The sequence below is a fragment of the Ascidiella aspersa genome, chromosome 1 (genome assembly GCF_963924565.1).
Source record: "Ascidiella aspersa chromosome 1, kaAscAspe10.2, whole genome shotgun sequence".
In the NCBI taxonomy this organism is placed as follows: Eukaryota; Metazoa; Chordata; class Ascidiacea; order Phlebobranchia; family Ascidiidae; genus Ascidiella; species Ascidiella aspersa.
This window is the reverse complement of record NC_139447.1, coordinates 23,832,061-23,851,314: the sequence shown is the minus strand read 5'-3', so window position 1 is coordinate 23,851,314 and position 19,254 is coordinate 23,832,061. Positions and strand designations below refer to the sequence as shown.

General features: G+C 39.3%; 1 protein-coding gene and 1 pseudogene across 1 annotated transcript in view; one reads left to right on the top strand and one right to left on the bottom strand.

The window, feature by feature from the left end:
- The window catches only part of LOC146168390 (uncharacterized), a 29,106-nt gene that overhangs the window by 7,736 nt on the left and 2,116 nt on the right, over positions 1-19,254 (top strand). Inside the window, exons 17-31 of the mRNA XM_083381934.1 lie at positions 123-270; positions 1,398-1,562; positions 1,793-1,923; positions 2,094-2,265; positions 2,714-2,915; positions 4,059-4,193; positions 4,918-4,988; positions 5,618-5,810; positions 6,413-6,574; positions 7,250-7,435; positions 8,018-8,188; positions 8,505-8,717; positions 9,383-9,591; positions 9,901-10,102; positions 10,689-10,931. Coding sequence (XP_083238060.1) covers positions 123-270; positions 1,398-1,562; positions 1,793-1,923; positions 2,094-2,265; positions 2,714-2,915; positions 4,059-4,193; positions 4,918-4,988; positions 5,618-5,810; positions 6,413-6,574; positions 7,250-7,435; positions 8,018-8,188; positions 8,505-8,717; positions 9,383-9,591; positions 9,901-10,102; positions 10,689-10,931 — 2,603 coding nt within the window. The remainder of the gene's footprint in view (positions 1-122; positions 271-1,397; positions 1,563-1,792; positions 1,924-2,093; positions 2,266-2,713; positions 2,916-4,058; positions 4,194-4,917; positions 4,989-5,617; positions 5,811-6,412; positions 6,575-7,249; positions 7,436-8,017; positions 8,189-8,504; positions 8,718-9,382; positions 9,592-9,900; positions 10,103-10,688; positions 10,932-19,254) is intronic.
- Positions 14,724-16,084, bottom strand: LOC146168391 (uncharacterized; annotated as a pseudogene).

Sequence of the window (19,254 nt, the reverse complement as noted above, 5' to 3'; positions counted from 1 at the left end):
TTTCGACGAACGTGTACAATTTGTATTAATATGTCATTGTGGGGCTTAAGGCAAATTTGCGCTGTTTTGTAATGTCTTTTAAAGGTACACTAATCCTAAAGTGAATTTTTTTATTTCCTCAGAAAATATGGTTGAAACTGAGGAAAGCATGAAAAAAGAAGTGGTGACTTTGACCATGGAAATCAATCGTTTACTAAAAAGCGACACTTCACGCAGAGCATGTCACTTGGCAAGAAGGGGAACACTTCTGCGCAAACTTGGCAACATAAAGTACGCCTTTGTTAATAAATATGCTGTTTTTGCCAGACATGGTATATACCGAGTGGCGAACTACTGACACGCGGGTCACGAAGTGACCCATCACACATTTTTAATGATCCACTTGTCTCTTTAGAAATACCGAAATGTTTCCATGAAAGGATATCTGTAAAAAAACAGTTGTTCGTTAGATAGCACTACATACTGTTTAAATCAGGGGTCGGCAACCTGCGGCCCGCCGATGTAATTCATTCGGCCCGCCGCCTCTTTGACAAAAAAAAGCTAAAAGCATTTTGTTTATCGCTGTAAAACGTTAAGGGTGGCGATTCTTTAAGGGAAATGAACAAGTCGCAGACTAAAAGTTCTAACAACCCTGGTTAAACCAATAAACCATGCTAAACAGCTTTACGCTGAACTCGTGTAATCCCATAAAAAATGCTGCAGCATTTGTTGACTATTTAGCTTCTTAAGATTTGTGGGAATCCGAAAATGGAAATCATTCAAAAACCTTGAATTACCAACCCAGACAATATAACACTTAAAACCACGCAGCAGGAGGGTTTCGCATAACATTAGCAAATAATTAATTATATGACCAACTGTGCATTTGTAAGGATTAAGGTCGTGTTTGTGACCCGCGATAAAAATAAAAAGGTTTGCCATCACTGGTATATAGAGAGATGCTCTTCCGGCAATTTATTTTTTATTTATTAAAACTTTTTTAGCAAACACTAAGTGACTAATGCATCGATAGTCTCAGTGCAGTATATGGTATAACCTATCTTGGCGTCCATTTTGTTTACTATTATAATTTTAGTACAAACATGTCAAAATTTGAATAGCAAACCTTCGAACAACGATTTTATTTATCAGTAAATGAAATTATTCTTAATACTGTTCTGTAAGTAAAACGAATCTTGTAACCATACACCGACATTACCCAGTATCCTAAAACCAATATAAACGGCAAATAAAACCAATGTCGTTCAGTTGAGTATTGAGAAATCTGTGATTTACCCGTAGCACTATTACCTAGGTCCTGGACTACCAATTTACCGTTGTGTTTGTCTAGTATACCTTTGCGTTCACCATCGATTAGTTTGACAATACCTTGATCTTTGAAAAGAATTGTTTTGCAGAGAAGCCGTTGATGACTTGACCGAAGCAATTTCGATTCAACCGCGACTTACTCAGGCTTACTGGCAACGACATCTTATTTATTTACTAAAAAATCAACAGCATGATGCGCTTGACGATCTAAACGCATTGCTTAAGATCAATAGAAAGGATGTGGACGGTTACAGGTGTTATAAGTTAAAAAATTATAGTGTTAAGATATCCGGTCGAATATCTTAGCGTTCTTGTTAAGTGTTATAAAACACGATATCAATAAGAGCAAAACACTTAAAAACATTTGGTAACATTGGGCTGGTTTTGTGGTGTAAATTTTAATATTATATTGAAGCAAAGATTATTCCAACCTTGGCAAAATTATAATCGCAGGTATTTTATAAAATATTTAATTTCTTTAAAGATCTCGTGGTGATGTTTTCGCCTCGTTGGGCGATTACACGATGGCAGTGGTCAATTACACGCAGACCATTAAACTTGCCCCTGAAAGCGAAGAGCCTTACTTTCAGAGAGCTTCCATCTTTGAAAAGACAGGTTAGTTCGGAGCACCAAAGTATTTCTATTAAGCTGCACAGATTTAGAAAAACTATTTGTTTTTATGTAAAAATTTGTATTACTAAATCGAAAAACTAATATTACTAAACCGAATAAATGTGATGCAACTTAACTTGCGAATCTATCGCACTCGTTTCTCCTCGCGACAGGCGACATGCTGCTTGCGATGGAGGATTACGCTACAGTTGTAAGGCTCAATCCGCTCAGAACCGATGCGCTTCTGAAAAGGGCGGTATTCCACTTTGAGAGGAAGTCCTGGCACACGGCAGTGACTGAATTCTCGCAACTCATTGCCAAGGACCCGCAGAACGCACAGGCCAGGTGTGATTTGGCATCGGATTCAAATGGATTATAAAAGCGCACTACATTGTAAATAAAACGCAATGACTTAGCACTGAGTCTACAACAGACTTAAAATTGGCTTCAATAAACTCACAGGTTCATTGCGATCGGAATACAACAAGTTTATACCGATGTAATTTTATTATTTTTTTTAAAGTAAAAAGAAACCCCTATGTCGTGTCGCGGTAGTATTATATAACATACTATAAAAGTGAAACCACGAATGTATATCAATGATGAAAAAGGTGCTGTTTGTCGAAAAAGGATGGCAATGTTACGTTTGCTGTATCTTCGCTGTTGCCACGAAATTGACATGAAAATGCCACAAGTTTAGCTAACAGTATGACCCAAGTTTCGCCAAACTCTAACTGGCCGAGTAAATCAATGCCGTGCGCACACAGCTCAAACCTTTTTCACCCCACTGCAGAACGTACAGAGGTCGCGCCCACGCTGAGCTCCGGCATCACGAAAATGCCCTTATCGACCTTTCGGCAGCAGTTCACCTCGACCCGTGCAATGCTCACGCCTACTACTTTCGCGGCGCTCTTCTGAGAACAGCGGCGCCCACTAAAGCTTTACAGGATCTCAGCGTGTCGTTGTTAATCGACGACAGCGAAAAGAACGTGCTGGTTAGTGCATTCGTCGTGTGATTCTATAGTGGGGACTTGGGTTATTTTTGAAAGACATTATGTTGGCGTATATATGGCAGATTGTCTTAATTAATTACCTTGAATATAATACAACTGATATCCGAGATGTATCACATTACCAGGTGGAAATGGTTATACATTCTAATTGCAAAAGTTAGTAAATTGTTTTGCTCTTTTCACGTGTTACATGCTTTTAGGCCTTTTTTATATTGAGCCTATATTTGCACAGTTTTGGCTAATAAATACAATAGGGTATAACTAAGTAAAGCACAGGGACGTGCAGTCAGGGGAGGCAGGTGAGGCAGTAAAGCAAAAGTTATATCAGTTAATCTCTACCGCAAATTTAAAGTGCCATACACTGCATTATGCGTGCCTTTTTCTTTCGCTAATTCTCTCGGAAAACATGATGAACGATTTAGCTATGATTTGAGGCATGCCTCAATTATGACGTCCACGCTATGAAACCTTTCTTTGTCCAGCTTAAATGCCGATAGTGCGTGTACATTGACTTCTTGTAGTGTAAAGCTCTAAAGTTGAAGTCATAAATAATGGCAGACCAATTGCAAATTTAAAAGTTTTGCATCAGACGACTGGACAAAAAATAACACGCAACTTTCAAAGAGATTGGTAAAAAAAGGAGTGGATGTGTGGCTGTTTTTTTTCAACTTTTCCGCAACCGAAACCGTTTTTTAAAAACGTTTTACGTTAACGTTAGACACGTCTAGTGTGAACCAGCCTTTACGTTTGCTATATTAATGTGGTTTTACTACTGTACTTTTTGGTGATTTTGTTTTCGCTCTCTGAATAATTTTTGAGTATTGCGCTAAAACTCAGTCAGTTGCTGCTCGAAACGGTTTGCTAGCATATTTATTTGTGTTCGATACGCAGTTCATACAATGGCAAAAGCTAAACAAAAAGAGTTCAAACTTTCTTTTTATTTTTATTATTACGATACCGTTTTTGTGGTTGTTAAAAAAACGTGACTCGAAAAAATTAGTGCCTCACCATCTAGGAGCCTCACCGCACGTCACTGGTAAAGCATATAGCAATACTTAATCTTTATCGCAACAGTATAATACCATTCCCACACTCAAAATCGGTCTCATGCTCCACATTTTTCAGGCTTTGCTTCACCGAGGAATCCTTTACAGCGAACTAAAGAAATATCAGGATGCGATGTCAGACTTTGAGCAGAGCCTTAGGCTCGATCATACACTCGCTTGTGCTCACGTCAACATCGGCCTTATACAACTGCAGGTAAGAACATGATCATCGATAAAATATAAAATAGAATATGTTTGCTTATGGAGACTTTTCCATGACAATTAGGATAATTTTCCATGACAATCCAACTTTTTTGGGGATTTGGCACTGAAATAGTGGTTTGGGCATGGGGTGATTTCTCATATAAATGTTACGATGCGATCGGTCTATAGCACTGTTTCGCAACCTTTTTGGCTTGCGGCACCCTACAGAAATTATAAATAGTTTGCGGCACCCTTTCTCATATTTCTTCTGAGTGGTTAACTGTACCGTTACAATAAACTAGATTGAAAAAGCACATTAACTCTGCAACAAGGTTGAAAAAGCCTTTTGAATTTTGGCACTTTTATTGTACATAAAAAATTGAATCAAGAGGCTTACCAATAGAGCAAAAAATGGAATCCTAAAGAATTTAAAATATATCTCGATACCCTTGAGCGTTAAAAATGGCGCCCTTGAGTGTTAGTAATGGCACCATTTAGAGGGTCGCGGCACATCGGTTAAGAACCACTGGTCTATAATGATAGTTGACCACGGCACTTAACCAACGACATAATAAATAACTTGTTTTTACTTGGGACTGTAGACTTGAGTCGTTTTACTTACATTTAATGTTGACGTCAATAGTAGCCAGTTGCGTTTAGAAGTAAAATTGGCCCGAGGAAAGTCAGCTTTGCCCCCCCAATAATATGCGTTTAGCCTTTTCATTATTTTTCAGGTGACGGAAAATTTTTGGGAAGCAGGACGACAATTTTCCCTTGCTATTAAAGGAGACCCAACTTATATCAGGCATGGACACACTTTTACCAACAGATGATTACGTTTTCAGTTTATCACTGATAGGTTGCGTTTGATAAAACCCAAATTTTGTAAATGTGACGGTAAATAGATTCTTTGTAATGCATTGACAGCCAGACAAGTTTATTGAATACTGTATAGGTTAGAAGTGTTTAATGAAACGTAAAAATAAGTCCTGCTGTTTTTTTTAAACTTTGTTTTTGTTTATTGTTGGTCACTGAATACTTGGATCCGATCATGCTTTTGGAAACTTTAATTTATACTTAAACATTGAGTTTTAGTGTACAGACAAACTTGTTTGGACATATTATTATATATAATCTGCTTGATAATAGCTTTACATTTTTTACAGGCAGTAAATAATATATATAATATAGAAATATGGTATATGTATGTCGGTGCCGATTTGTCTGTAAAATCTTCGTAATTATTAAGTTGCGCAATCATACTCTTTAACAGAAAATAGATTTAGGACTGTCTTTCTTGGGTCTGATACTCGATCGCATTTATTACAGTTACATTACTACTCGTTTTAATCACAAGATGGGCAAATGCCGGCGAACAGAACACTGTTTTGTTTTTGCCGCTTTGTGCTGATTACATGTTTTGCGTACTGGCAGGTCTTACGTCTGTCGCTCAGACGCACTTGCGCGCACGCACGAATACGAGAAGGCGCTGCGCGACATAACACGAGCCATCCACCTCCAGCCCACAGAGAGGCACCTCTATCTCAGGAGGGGTAAACTGCTGCTTCAGCTCAAGAAACTCAAACTGGCCGCTTTCTGCGTCCGCCACATCGCAACTCTGGACAAGGTACAAACAGTGATCAAAGTAAGCCGAACAGCGTTCCGGTAAAATATTGTTTAACCTCAGATGTTCCAAAGTTACCCGTTTAAGACGTCTTGTTATGACGTAATTGTGTTATGTCATTTCTGAGCATTTTCTTGCGTGCGGTTAAGATAATTTTTCAGCGTTTCGGTAAAAAAATTAATTTACCATGACCCCTGGGTACAGGCCAGAAAGAACACTACATTATTGTTAGATCTTTCCCAGTCACTTTACATGTCTAATGTGTCTACTTCTTCTGCGACCCTATGGCCTGTATCGTAATACCGCGTGTAATTCACAAAATCCATTCGTTTTTGAGTAAGTAAACCGAGTCCCGGCAATGTGAGTTGTACGCCCTTTCTAGTATTTTAACATAAAGAAAGTTGAATAACATTTTCAATTTAGTTGTTCTAATAAAATCAAGTTGGGACATTATTTTAGTATACTTGGTTTTACTTCTGCTATGGTTTGAATATCACTAACTCACACAACTCTTTTATTTACCATGTTTTTAATGGTGCATTGGGAAAAAGATTTATTTATTAATCTGTCATATCGGTAAGTCCAACATACGTCCTGTCCCACAGAGTTTGGTGTCGACCTCAGCCACTCAGCAGGCCGTCGTCCAGTCGTTTCTAGGCAACCACACGGCCGCCGTCGATAGTCTCAGCGCAGCCTGTCGGACCAAACCGGTTCCACATATGTACGTTCTGCTTTCGAAAGCACTCATAAAAGGAAAACGCTTTAAGGTTGGTTAAAACTAAGGGTTGGTGTTAGAAGTAGTTACGGATTCAGCTACTATATATTCTTTATTTATAAAGATGATCAATTATTCAATGTAATTTATTGAAAACGGATTTAATTAAAAATGTTTGGTACTTTATAAGGTTCTCAAACTGTGCGTCGCTACGCCCTGGTGCGTTTTAATCTTGTGAGGGCATCGTACAATGATTCTGTCTCGTATTATTAAATCAATTGCGGTAATAAAATGCTTGCAAATATATTAATGTTATACCCTTACATGTGTATTTAACATCAATGTAACGAAAAAATGCAGCAGGTAATTTTAATTTTCTGTTAAAAACGAATAAACGTATAATTATTAAAATTGTTAGCGCTGGGTGTGCGCAAGTTCAAGTACGTTTTCAAATGTGTCGCTTGAAACAAGTTTAAAACTGTTTCAGCATAACAGTATTTTTCAATCATCACCATTTGTTATGCAATACTGTTTGTTACATGACAACTAAAAAATGTAACTGATTCGGAACTTATTAAAGTAAATATTTCTGGTAAGCAGTCTAAGACAGTGTTTTCCTTGAAATCGACATGGTTAAAATTGTAAACCTAAAACAACTTTTGTGTTTTCCTTAGTTCTAGTTGTTTTTTAAGTATTGCAAAGAAACCAGGCAAAATTTGTATAAAAGGAGGCGATCACCAACTTGAAAAACGCCCTTGAGCTGTCGACCTTGTACGCGTACGGCGACGTTTCTCTGAAGAGCAACCAAGCTCCTACTGCTGAGACCGCCGAGATGCATTTTCTCCTGGGTCAGTGCTACACCGAGATGACGGACCACTCCCAGGCCCTCCATTCTTACAATGAAGCTCTTCGGGTAGGCGCAAATCTGTTGAGGTTGTGCAAAAACGTGGATGCAGCACTGTTGGTCATTTAATATTAATGTAATACATAACAAGTTGTACATAGGCTACGTACTTAGTGTAGGGCTAGGCCATATTCAATGTGATGAATGCGATAGTGAGGAATGCAGCATACTGTAGGCTCACAACTTAAAAATAACAGTTTGAGGAATAGGTTTTAAAAGTTTCTCTTATAAAAACTAAAATATTGGATTATTTAAATACGACATTTACGTAAAAAAAACTTTATGTGTTGGTGTTCAATTATTACACTTGGAGTCTTTACTTGGCCACCCGTTCTAAACACTGGCATTATTTCGCCATTAAACAATTAGTCAAACTTTAAAGCTATATATGCTAGTCATTGCTATATTTTTTAACCTAATACTGCTGATTGAAACGGCTCGCCAATTTGTCAAACAGTGAGGGAAGTATTCCCGAAATGGAATGATAAACGAAGTCAAACTTTTTTGATCGACTATGTCAGATTTTCGATGGAAAAATATATATAAAATTGTACAGTTCTTCTACCAGTAACTATTCACTAAACTCTTCAGGTGAACCAGAACTTCGCCGAGGCCTACTATCAGAGGGGCTTGTGTCGGCTCAAACTCGACCACTCCAAGGGCGTTCAGGACCTCAACAGAGCTCTGGCGCTCAATCCTAAACTGTTTGAAGCTTATCTAAGCAGGGCAGCGTTCTACTGCACCAAGAAGCGCTACAGCAAGGTGGGCATTCTGCTATATCGAGCCAAGTTAAAATATTATAGGAGTTGCTAAGTTGTGATTGATAAACGACGCATATTTTTTTTTTAAAAAAACTTAACAATATATAAGTGGAAACTTTGCCACTAGAACCAAACGACTCAAATCTAAACGTAGGAAATTTTAGAGCCTCGTGAGACGCAAACAAAACATATACAATACATATTTGTTTTTAAATACAGTTTACGACAGAGATATCGTAGTATAAAATATGAAAAAAAGTTTTAGCTTTACATGTGCCATTTTTAACGAACCCTCATACGTTGTATTGTTTTGTCAGGCTATTCTAAACTGCAATGAAGCCTTGCGATTGCGACCGATGAGCGTACGGGCCCTTCTCTGCCGCGGAGCACTTAAGTTTCGCATCAGTGCGTTTCACCACGCCATCACTGACTTGAGCATGGCCATCGCGCTCGACAAGCAATGCACACTGGCCTATTACAACCGGGCCGTCTGCCTGCATAAAATGAAACGCTACGAAGATGCTCTTAAGGTAACTCGACTTACTGCTTACTTGTAGTACTATCCCTTTTGATGGTTAAATATATATTTTTACGGCCTGTCACTAGTCTCTTTCACCCTAGGTTCTACCTTATTTTTTTTACAAAATTTGCTTAAAAATTTTTAGAAAGTCGAAACACAAAACATATAAAGAACAAGATTGTAATAAAGTGTAAAAATCCCACTTTAATTACTGCAGGAAAAAGGAATTGGCTACGCTTGGTATATATTTTCTCAAAATAGCCTGAGCACTCCTTGCCGCAAACCCCTCTATTTTCTCGATTTTTCTGTTCGGGTTCACTAAATTTCCTAACGCTAAAGAGAATTTCGGCCTAATAACTTACATATGAACGGTTAAATGAAATGTATTGTGCCTTAGGCACAATAAAAGGCACGGTAATGACGTCATTTTCGTATCGGATCGCAATACTTTTTGACCAAAATGTCTGGTATCGGTATCAGAATAAAATGTCAAGTATCGGACACCCCTAAAAAAAACATTTACCCTGATCGGTCAAGGTGCAATAAAACAAGGTATTTTTTATGTATGACACAAATAAATTTTAGGGCAGTTTAGTTTAGCTGTGTCGGTATAGTGTCATGTTGCTTTCTTTTGGATAGACTCTCGTACCGTAAAGACTAAATTATCGATTTTAGGACTATAGCATCATTTTAATCCTGAGCATGAGCGAAGCTGATGGGGCGAGCCGTGCGCTGCGGATGCGAGTTTTTGTCAACCGCGCCCTGCTCTACCTGGACAGCGGATTCCGGGATGCCAGGAACGCAGCCCTGGACCTCGGCGAGGCGTCGCGACTGTCGCCCAACGACACTCGCATCCTTCACACGATGGCTCTATGCTATCACAAGTAAGTGGCGTGCTCTTCGAGGTAAAATATGACTAAATTGCGTTATAGTCTTGTAATAGTCGCGTGTAAATTTTTATACGTCAAATATAGATAATGTTTAAAGCTATTTTCGCTGTAGGCCTCGGCAACAGGAACTTAATATTTATTATTTGATTTTGTTATTCTAATTTGAACAAAAAAAAATGCTTAGTTTGATGATCTGGTTTAACCTCCTTTTTTGTATTCATGCCTACGAGAAATGGCGTATGTAATTTAAAATGCGTAACATCGTTTGTTTCATGTCCTAAAATGAAAAACTTTTTTGCTCAGGTTGCATGATCTGTCCGAGGCAGAGGCCGCCTACACCAAATGTCTCGAGGTCGACCCCTACATCATTGCCGCCTACGTAGGCAGGGGTGATGTGTACAATGACGCAGGACGACTCAAAGAGGCTAAGGTGGAGTACGAGAAGGCTCTGCGACTCGACCCGGCCAATGTAGATGCTCGCGTTCATCTCGGATACAACTTGCAAGTGAGTTTAAATGCCGGGAAAATAACGAAGGTGTGGTACAAACGGCCAAGGTATTTTGACGAGAATATTCTGCGATTTAAGCCTAATTGATTATGAATAAATATGTAAATCTAGTTTATATTTTGGTTTCCAAGAATGCAGTAATTCCAATTTTAATCCAAGTTGAAACTAAAATGACGTAATTTAATTATAATTATATTTAAAAAAAGCTAAAATAAATCTATTTGTCCACTTAATACTGGTGATTTTTTGTTATAATAAATGATTTATTTGTTATGGTGATTTTTAATACATTTTTTTATAAAAGAGTATAGGAACTATATAAAAGATGATGTGTTTATTCACATAAAATATTTTTATGTTTATTCACATAAAATACGGTGTAATTCATTTTCAAGCACGATTTCTATGCAGTTTTGAAGAATGCGATTGGCAGTAAACACTACATCAAAAAAGCTCATAACAATGCCGCAGCCCACTTGCTTTAAACATATTGCGTGTGCAATTATGAACTAATTCATCAATTTTGTTTATTTTCGAATGTACCGCAAGTTATACGATTTACCCCCTACCCTGTTTTTTTTAGATTCACGGTCACTTGCAACTAGCGTGGATGCAGTTTACTTCTGCAATTAACCTGGATCCTAACTGCCAGGCGGCGCTAGAGGGCCGAGCAGTCACGTGTCTGCACGCCAGTAACCTTGACGCGGCCGCTCGTGACCTTTCAGTGGCGCTCAAATGCGGGCCGCCAACAGCACGACTTTTAACCGCCTGTGGCGTGGTACATCAATGTCAACACGATCTTCACTCTGCCATGGCCTTCTACAACGTGAGTAGCCTAAAAAAACCCTAAACTTTACTATGCAAATTAATTTGTGACCAAGTGGGTAACGATAGTCCAAAAGATTTGTGATTGTGCAAAATGAAGTAGGAAACTACAGGAACTTTTTGGTTTCGACGAGCTGATTTTTGCGCCTCATATACGTGATTTTTTATGATCATGTCACACTGTAGTAAACCTATAATATTGCTTTGTATTGGCGTTTAGTACGTTCAGCAGTTACAGCCAGTAACTATGTATTTTTTATAGTACACAATAAATTTACTCACTTTACTGTACAAAGGTATATATTATTTTACCGAAAAACTGCAAATCAATTCTTAAAGTACGACTGAAAATTTTGGCTAAAAAATGTGTAAGGCACGTTTTATGGTATAAACCAGTGGTTTCCAACCATTTTAGCTTACCGCACCTTACTGAAAAAATAAATAGATTGCGGCAGCCTTAGTAGCACTATAGCTTAGTACAGGGGTCCGCAAATACTTTAAGACGCGACCCCAAAATACATGTGCCAAAGTCTCGCGACCAAAATATAAAAGTGTTTTTAATAGAATAGCCTGGGTAAAAATACAATAACTTATTGTGTCTCTCTTTACTATGATAATTCTGTGGCGTTTATTTATGTCAAAAGATAAAATGTTTTAATGGGATCTGTAAAATGACTGAGCAGCCTAAGCTTTAAAAGGCTTGTGTTTCATAACACAAGCAACTAAAAAAAACTGCTATGCTTAGCCGAATCTTTGGACTAAAGTGATTTCTTAAAATGGATGATTCAATTAAAAATGATAAAAAAATGATTGCATAGTTGAACTGTCTGAAACAGTGGTTCTCAACCTGTTATACTTCGTGGCCCCCTTTAAAAGGCTTTCAATCCTCGTGGCCCCCCTGCTTATAAAAATACCTAGCATTGTGTTTTACTTCTTCACGTATATAAAAGATGCAGCCGTATAAATGCACTTACTTTCTAAAATAAAATGAACTTAGTTATAGTCATTACAAAGTTTTTCTTTGACTCCGCCAAATTGTTTTTATATTCGGCTCTGTTTTCTACTGAGCCAAGCGATGTCACAACATTCATCAAAATAATTTCTCGATTTTTGTTATATTATTGCGTTACCATTACTTGATTAATAGACTGTGCATAATCTCGCTGAATATTGGCCTAAAATTGACCTTGAGTCACCCTGCAGCGTACCTTTTCGTTTAACGTCGAATGTTTCATTTAACGCCCTTCAAGTAAATTGCAAAATCTCTGTACCTGGCATTACACGGTATAGTTGCTCGCCTAACAGCACGAATAAAAGGATCTAATATTCTACTTTGAGGTGCTATGTTTTGAGGCTTTCGCGACCCACTATTTGCGGACCTCTGGCTTAGTGTACCTTATTGAGTAACGAGACACTAAATGTATTAAATAAGTTTGCAAATACAAAACATTTTCTTAATCAAGCCTGCTCATGTAGTCGGCACCGACGTTATCGACTCCTTTAATACTTTCGTATTTCATTCGAAAGCTTTGCAGGTATATCGCCCAACGCATAAGGCTGTCATTCGCAAATTTTGCCGAAGTTAGATAAGTGTGCGGCTGGTGATCCGCCTGGAGAGTCAACTCAGCGCCGTACTTAAGTAAATCTTACTTTTTTAATTGCCACAATGATAGCAAGGCACTCATTCTAGTTGGTGGAGTACGACTCCTCAGCCTTGTTCAATTTCTTGCTTGCCGTAGCTCACAGTGACTAGGGTCCCATCACATCTTGTAGCAGCACACATCCGAGACCCTTGTTTGAGCCATCTGGGAGGTGCAGAATTGGTTTATCAACCAATTTATTCTTCAGCTGACCTAACGATTATTTTTGTTCAGGGCCCCATACCACCTCCATCGGGAGCCCCTTATTTGTTAGATCAGTGAGAGCCTTGGCTATAGATGCGTAGTTCGGGATAAAATCCTTGTAGTAGTCGGTCAACCTAATGAACGATCGAACTTCCTTCTTTGTCTTTCGGCGAACCGATTCGTGTATCTTTATAACGTTGTCCTCGTTCAGGCCGATTACGTCCAACTTTATTTTTACGAAAATCCATTTATTTTTTACGAAAATCCACGTTATTTTTACGAAAATCCACATTGCTGGTCCCTATTATGCACTTCGCCGGTTTGATAGGTTGGCTTCGGCTAATCGCAGAAAAAAATCCTTTAGTGCCACGATATGCTTCTCCCACGTGTCTGAGTGTACTAGGATGTCGTCAATAGCTAACAACGTCGCTTAGTTCCATCAATAAAGAGCGCATTGCGCGAACGAAAGTCGCACCCGAGTTAACCATCCCGAATGGCATTTTGAGAAATCCATACATACCTCTGCGCGTAACGAAAGCCGTTCTGTGAATGTGCTTGTTAGCAACGGGTACCTTCCAGTACCCCTTCGTAAGATCCAGTTTAGTAAAGTATTTGCTGGACAGTCTTTGGAACACCTTTTCTGCTGTTGGCATCAGTTCCGGATTGAACAGGGGTATCTTGTTTAACTTTCCATAGTCGATACAAATCTGATCAGAACCATATTTTTTCTTCACGCCAACCACAGGCGATGCGTATGCTGAGTGGGATCGTCGTATTATTCCCAGTTGCATCATCTCGTCGATTTCGCGCTTTAATTCGTCCGTAATGTGGTAAGGAGCGGTGTATGGTTTTGACCGCACCGGCCGATCATTCGTGAGCTGTATACGATGTTCGAGCAAACCAACATTTCCCGGGTAATCGATAAAAATGTCCGCGTAAGATTTTGTAGCCGCCAACGCCCCCCCCCCCCTCCTTCTGTTTCGTCAAACTTGATAGATTGTAGTGACGTCATCGTGGTTGTCTTATTTTCACCCACAGCCGTACAACCCTGGTGGACAAGTGATGTATCCTGATTGCCGGTGGCAGGCATTCTAGAGACATAGTTTTTATGCATGTTCGCATGGAAAGCACGATTTCTTCCATTCACATCCAGAAAATAATTACACATTTACCCACGTTTCTCCGCCACTGTAAATGGGCCTTTCCACTGGAGAAGTAACTTATTGTGGTCGGTTGGTAGCAGCAGTAGCGCTATTCCATCCGTCGTGGCTTGGCCTTTTTGTTATATTACCTCTTTGTATCTCTCATCGATCTCACTTCCGTATCCGTGTGTGAGTTTATCCCACATTTTCCTTTTAGTATGGTCATTGAACCGCGAAACGTCTCCCCGTAGTAGTTCAAAGGGTGAAAATCCCGTAGATTATCGAGGAACTTGGCGATATGCAAACAACAAAGCACCAATAAATCTGTTCCATTGTTTTGGCTGGTCACAACATTGTCTTTTCAGTATTTTCTTTAGAGTCCCGTAAAATTTTTCTACCCCGCCGTTAGACATAGGGTGAGAGGGACTTGTCGTCATATGTCTCATAATTAGAAGGCGGTTTACTTCTTGCATGTACTCGTAGACAAATTAAGTACCTAAGTAGCACTTCTTTAGGAATGCCTAATCGACTGAACAAGTCGATGAGTACGTCTCTCACGGTTTCGGCCGTAATGAAATTATGGGCAACCTTAATAGCGCTTTCTTTTAGCTTACTTTGTAAAACAATTTGTTTAATCTATTCTATTCTCTTCTGCTGTGTTTCGGGTGTTGAAACATCCGGTATAGCAGTCCTCCACAAATTTGGTTACTTTGTCCCCTTTTTAGTATTTGGTTACCTGTTTCCCTTTTGAACGATTGCCGTGTCTTATCTCTGTGCCCTGTCGAATTCAGCCTTGTCCGTCACAGGTCATTCGTCACATTCAGGCACCACCAGCGGTTTCTTCTTATCTTTGTTATGTTTTTTGTGGGAACGCTTTTGGACAGCATTCGCTTCTTCCAGCAATGAATCAGGGTCTTCCGCTCCTCTAGCGCCCCGAATGTTTCCGATGCACAGTTCATGCAAAATATCGGCTAGACATAGAGCCTCTACCTCGCCTGTCCAAAATGGTGTAATGGCCTTTATCTTTGCTACCTCGGCAGACACGACAGAGCCTTTGGCCCGCTTCATGGCCGGGTCTGTCAACAATTTGGTCTTCTCGAACAAATTGTGTATCAACCAGAACGCCTGTGCAACCGGTGTCTCTTAATACAGTCACTTTTTTATCGTCAACTAAACCTTTTGGGATTGGTAAGTTATATCCGCGATCCGACTGTGTAACATTCCTCGGTGCGCATGCGGTCGAGTTTGAGATTCACATCGGCCTCAGCAGCATTGCGCGTGAATTACAATCCTCGGCTAGATGTCCTATCTTATCGTATATAAAGCACCTTCTCGTGGGTCTGTTGACAACTCTTGGCGTTATGTCCTACTTGCAGCTAAAACAGAATTCGCGCACTTTACATTGACGCATGTCCTGGGCCAACTCATGGTTGTGTGCCGCCAGGAACTGCTCAGCAACACTCGTTAGAGCAAGGACTTGCCTGTTACTTAAGTCGACAACTCTCTGGGACATGACTTTAGCGATGGTTCTTTGGCGAATCACTCATATCTACCAAAAAAAAGTGGAAAGTTGCGCCCGGTAATTCTGCGGACCTATAATCATTTTCGGTGTTTGAACTCCGAAACTTACTGCGGTACCCTTCTTCATTCAAATCGTGACGGTTCAGTAAAGCTAGCTTGAGCTGATGGTTCACAGCGTCAGCGTCCGAAATTCTTGAATATACATCCAATGCTCGACCTGTCAGAGGGGCGCTTAGCGTAGTCTCCCACTCTGACTTATCCCACTTGTAGGTTACAGCAAAGCGCTCGAAGCGTGGCAGATGGCTATCCAACTCGTCCTTGCCGTTAACAAACGATGGCAGTTTAGGCGCTTTTTCCTTGCTTGTGGCTGCCTTCTCGCGCTAAACCTCTGCCAGTTGAAGTTCGAACCGTTTTAATTCCAACTGATACTACCTGTCTCGCTTCGGATTCCCTTTGATTTTTTGCCGCTTAAGCCTCGGCATTTCTACGCCTTCTTCAGCTTCAGCCTCGGCAACTATTTGCTGAAATTCAGCTTCCCTAACTCGGCGTCGCTCTTCTCTCTCGAACGCATGCTGTTCATTTATGAACTTTGCCAAGTCGGCTCCAGTCAAACCCATTTGCTTGTCAACTTGTTCAATCTTTTCCATCTCGTTTTCTACACAACCAGATAAAACTAGGTCAACAGCAAACATAGTTCAATAGAATGAATCCCGGAGGAGCCCCTAATTGTCACAAACTTTTAGGACAAATGTCCCAAAGTTGCTTTTCTGTGCTGGCCAACCTACAACTGGTACAGCAAAAACTGTAGATGTTTAATTTAACGTCGTTTATGTAGAATAACACGCCACGCCTTACCACAAAGTCACGCCAAAACAATAGGTACAATGGTCAGTGACAGATGACAGAGTAACGCATTGTCTGAGATTATAAAGACGTTTTACAGGTATAACGCAACTTGTGACAACCTTAATCACCCAGATTGAGCATTTTGTTTTGGCCTTTATTACAGCGGCTTGGCTCAAACCACCACGAAGTCTGAAAATATCTTGCTCCAAAGATTCAATATCAGTTGCGGCTTGATGGAAATTCATTGTAGGATCCTGTAGGCGCTTTTGTATCAGATCGATTTTTCCCAAAATGGCATTCCAGAATTGTAATAAAACTAGTTATTCAATACGCTGGCCTGCTGCTGTGCACCTCTTCTAGAGCAGGTGTTATAGTTGAGTCCTCCGATAATTTCTAGCAGTTTTACTAGTTCATTCAGTCCTTCATGGATAGCTTTAATAGTTTCTGATCGTGCACTCCATCGTGTTTCAGACTCTCTTTTTACTGCTATCGGAAAAGCTATTTCTTATTCTCTCTTTTTTTTACTCTCCACCGAATTGTTGAATGAGAGAAAAAATAATATATAATTTTAAGTGTCGTAAATAATGTGACGATAATTGGATCTTGCTTAGCTAAGTGTACTCCTGCTAAATTTAAGATGTGGTCATCACAGTTGACAAACACTGCTCTGTGATTTCTGTCACATATTCGTTGTTGAAGGCCTGATATACTACGCCCCGCCATCACAGCAGCATTGTCATAACATTGTGCTTTACAGTCGACTAGAGGTTTCTCGTGAGATTTCAGTCTATCGACGATAACTTTCTCTATAGGCTTGCTGCATCTTTTGAATGTATCTCCCTATAATCGAAAAATGGTTCTTGAATAGTTACTCTTTTAATATGAAAATCAACATCCACAAATCTTATGACCTTAGGAAGTTGTTCACGCTGTCCTAAATCAGGAGTTGAGTCAACTTGCTCTTTACAGTTGATGCAAGTATATAAATGAATAAATTTATTCTGAATTTCGGGTGACAAATAAGAAACTGATTCCGAATTTTTTCTGCGTGTTGGACGTGTTTTGCCAATAGTGGTAGATTCTGAGCAACGAGTTTCATCAGCGCGAAAAAGTTTCCAATATTTTTATCATTTTCGGCATTCAAGTGTTCTTTGTAATCCGACTGCAGGGTTGGATTCATTGAGATTGGTCCTGGACATGCCCCAATTGACCCATATTAATTAATTTAAACCTGTTTAGGCTGATGTCTTATGTTTTGTTCTGAGGTCTAATTTACACGCCAGAAGCAATGGCACCGGGCGAGTGAAAATTCTTAACCCTCTCTAGTAATAAACTCGCTGTTAAGGTATTATTTTTCTGGTAGTTTGCTTTCTACCTGGTTTACATCTCACCCTAAAAAAGTCCTCCGATACAGCTCAATTAAAAATATTCATTATGTCTTCCTAGAAACTCTAACGTTTGTTTTAACACTTTAATAATTATTCATACCCTTGGTAGTACCACTCTTTTGATTTCGTGTCACCATATAATCCCAATTTGCTGAATTTGCAGACTTTTTCAGCAATAATGGTTGTCTTCTTGTTCTTACACACTTTGTCAGAACCAAATGCCAAAAATTTGTGCTTTGCAAAACAGCATTGTCTTCATTGTATTCTGACGTCATAGAAGTTGTTGTTTACCAATTATTTCGTATCTTGTGTAGTAAAATCACAATTTGGTCAAAATTTATAAGTTAGGATCAAAATTAAATTGATTGTCGTTAAACGAAGAAAATATAAATAATTGTAACGAAAACTGTAATGAGCTTTATAAATTGCTGGGAGCACCCAGTATTTTTATGACCACTGGATTGCCGTGTTAGTTTTATGGTTCACCTGGTACTTTATATTTGTACAAATAGTCGTTTATCTTTAATTTCGACAAATGTATTTAACAGTTTTTACTGTGTTTTGGGGGGGTTTGCGATTTGTAATTAGCCGATTTTCCTAATTCCAAACGTCAGAGTTAAATTTTTAAAGAGTTTTGCATACACCTAAATCACGAAACACGACTGATTTGCCTTCTCCGCCAGTAGTCAGCAAATCACCGAAAAATGCTCTTAACAACGAAGAGTTACGACGCCCACACGCAGATACTAATAAAGTCCCTCAAACAACAAGTTGTTTAAATCAATCATTTCCTAATAATTTAAAATTTTGTCAAAAAAGGCTCAATATTTACTTTTTAAGTTAAAATTTCTCATTTCATATTTCAAAAATATTTCCTCTAGTGCAGGGTCGGCAACCTTTCGTATGCAGTGTGCCAGTTTATGAATAATTTCAAAATATCAACAACTCGCGTGCCAAACATTTTTCTATGTTTGGTTTTGCACTGGCAACCAGGGCTGTGGAGTCGGTTAAAAACAACCTGAGTCCGAGTCCGGCCAAATGTGCAGCTTTATCGAGTCTCGAGTACGGCTCAGACTCTACAGCCTGTTTTTCCATGATTTACGTAACTAAAATGGAATGGATATCAGCAATCCACTCATAGGGGTCATGGAAAACACGCCAACATAATTTATGCTATTCCACCTTAACAATTTACAGTTACTAGTTTCGAAATTTTAGACTGCGCATGCACACAAGTCGGACTCGGGTAATTTTACCTAGTCTTACGCAAGTCCAACTCCGCATCCCTGCCGTGATCTGACATCTAATTTATGAAAGATCTGAGATCTAATTTACGTAACTTGGGAGATGCCATTAAATCTAATTTCAGAAGTTAAATTCTGTAAAGATACCCTAACCCTGCGGAAAAAAAACTGAACTGTCACGAACACAATACTGTTCCCGCTATTTTGGAATATACTTCAACGCTTGTCAACCGATGCCCGTATAAGTGTTAACTATCAGTTTCGCTTTTAGCTTGGTTTCTCAGTCGCACAAAAACACACGTACTTACTTATACTTTTAATGTAGACTGCTCTGCTTTA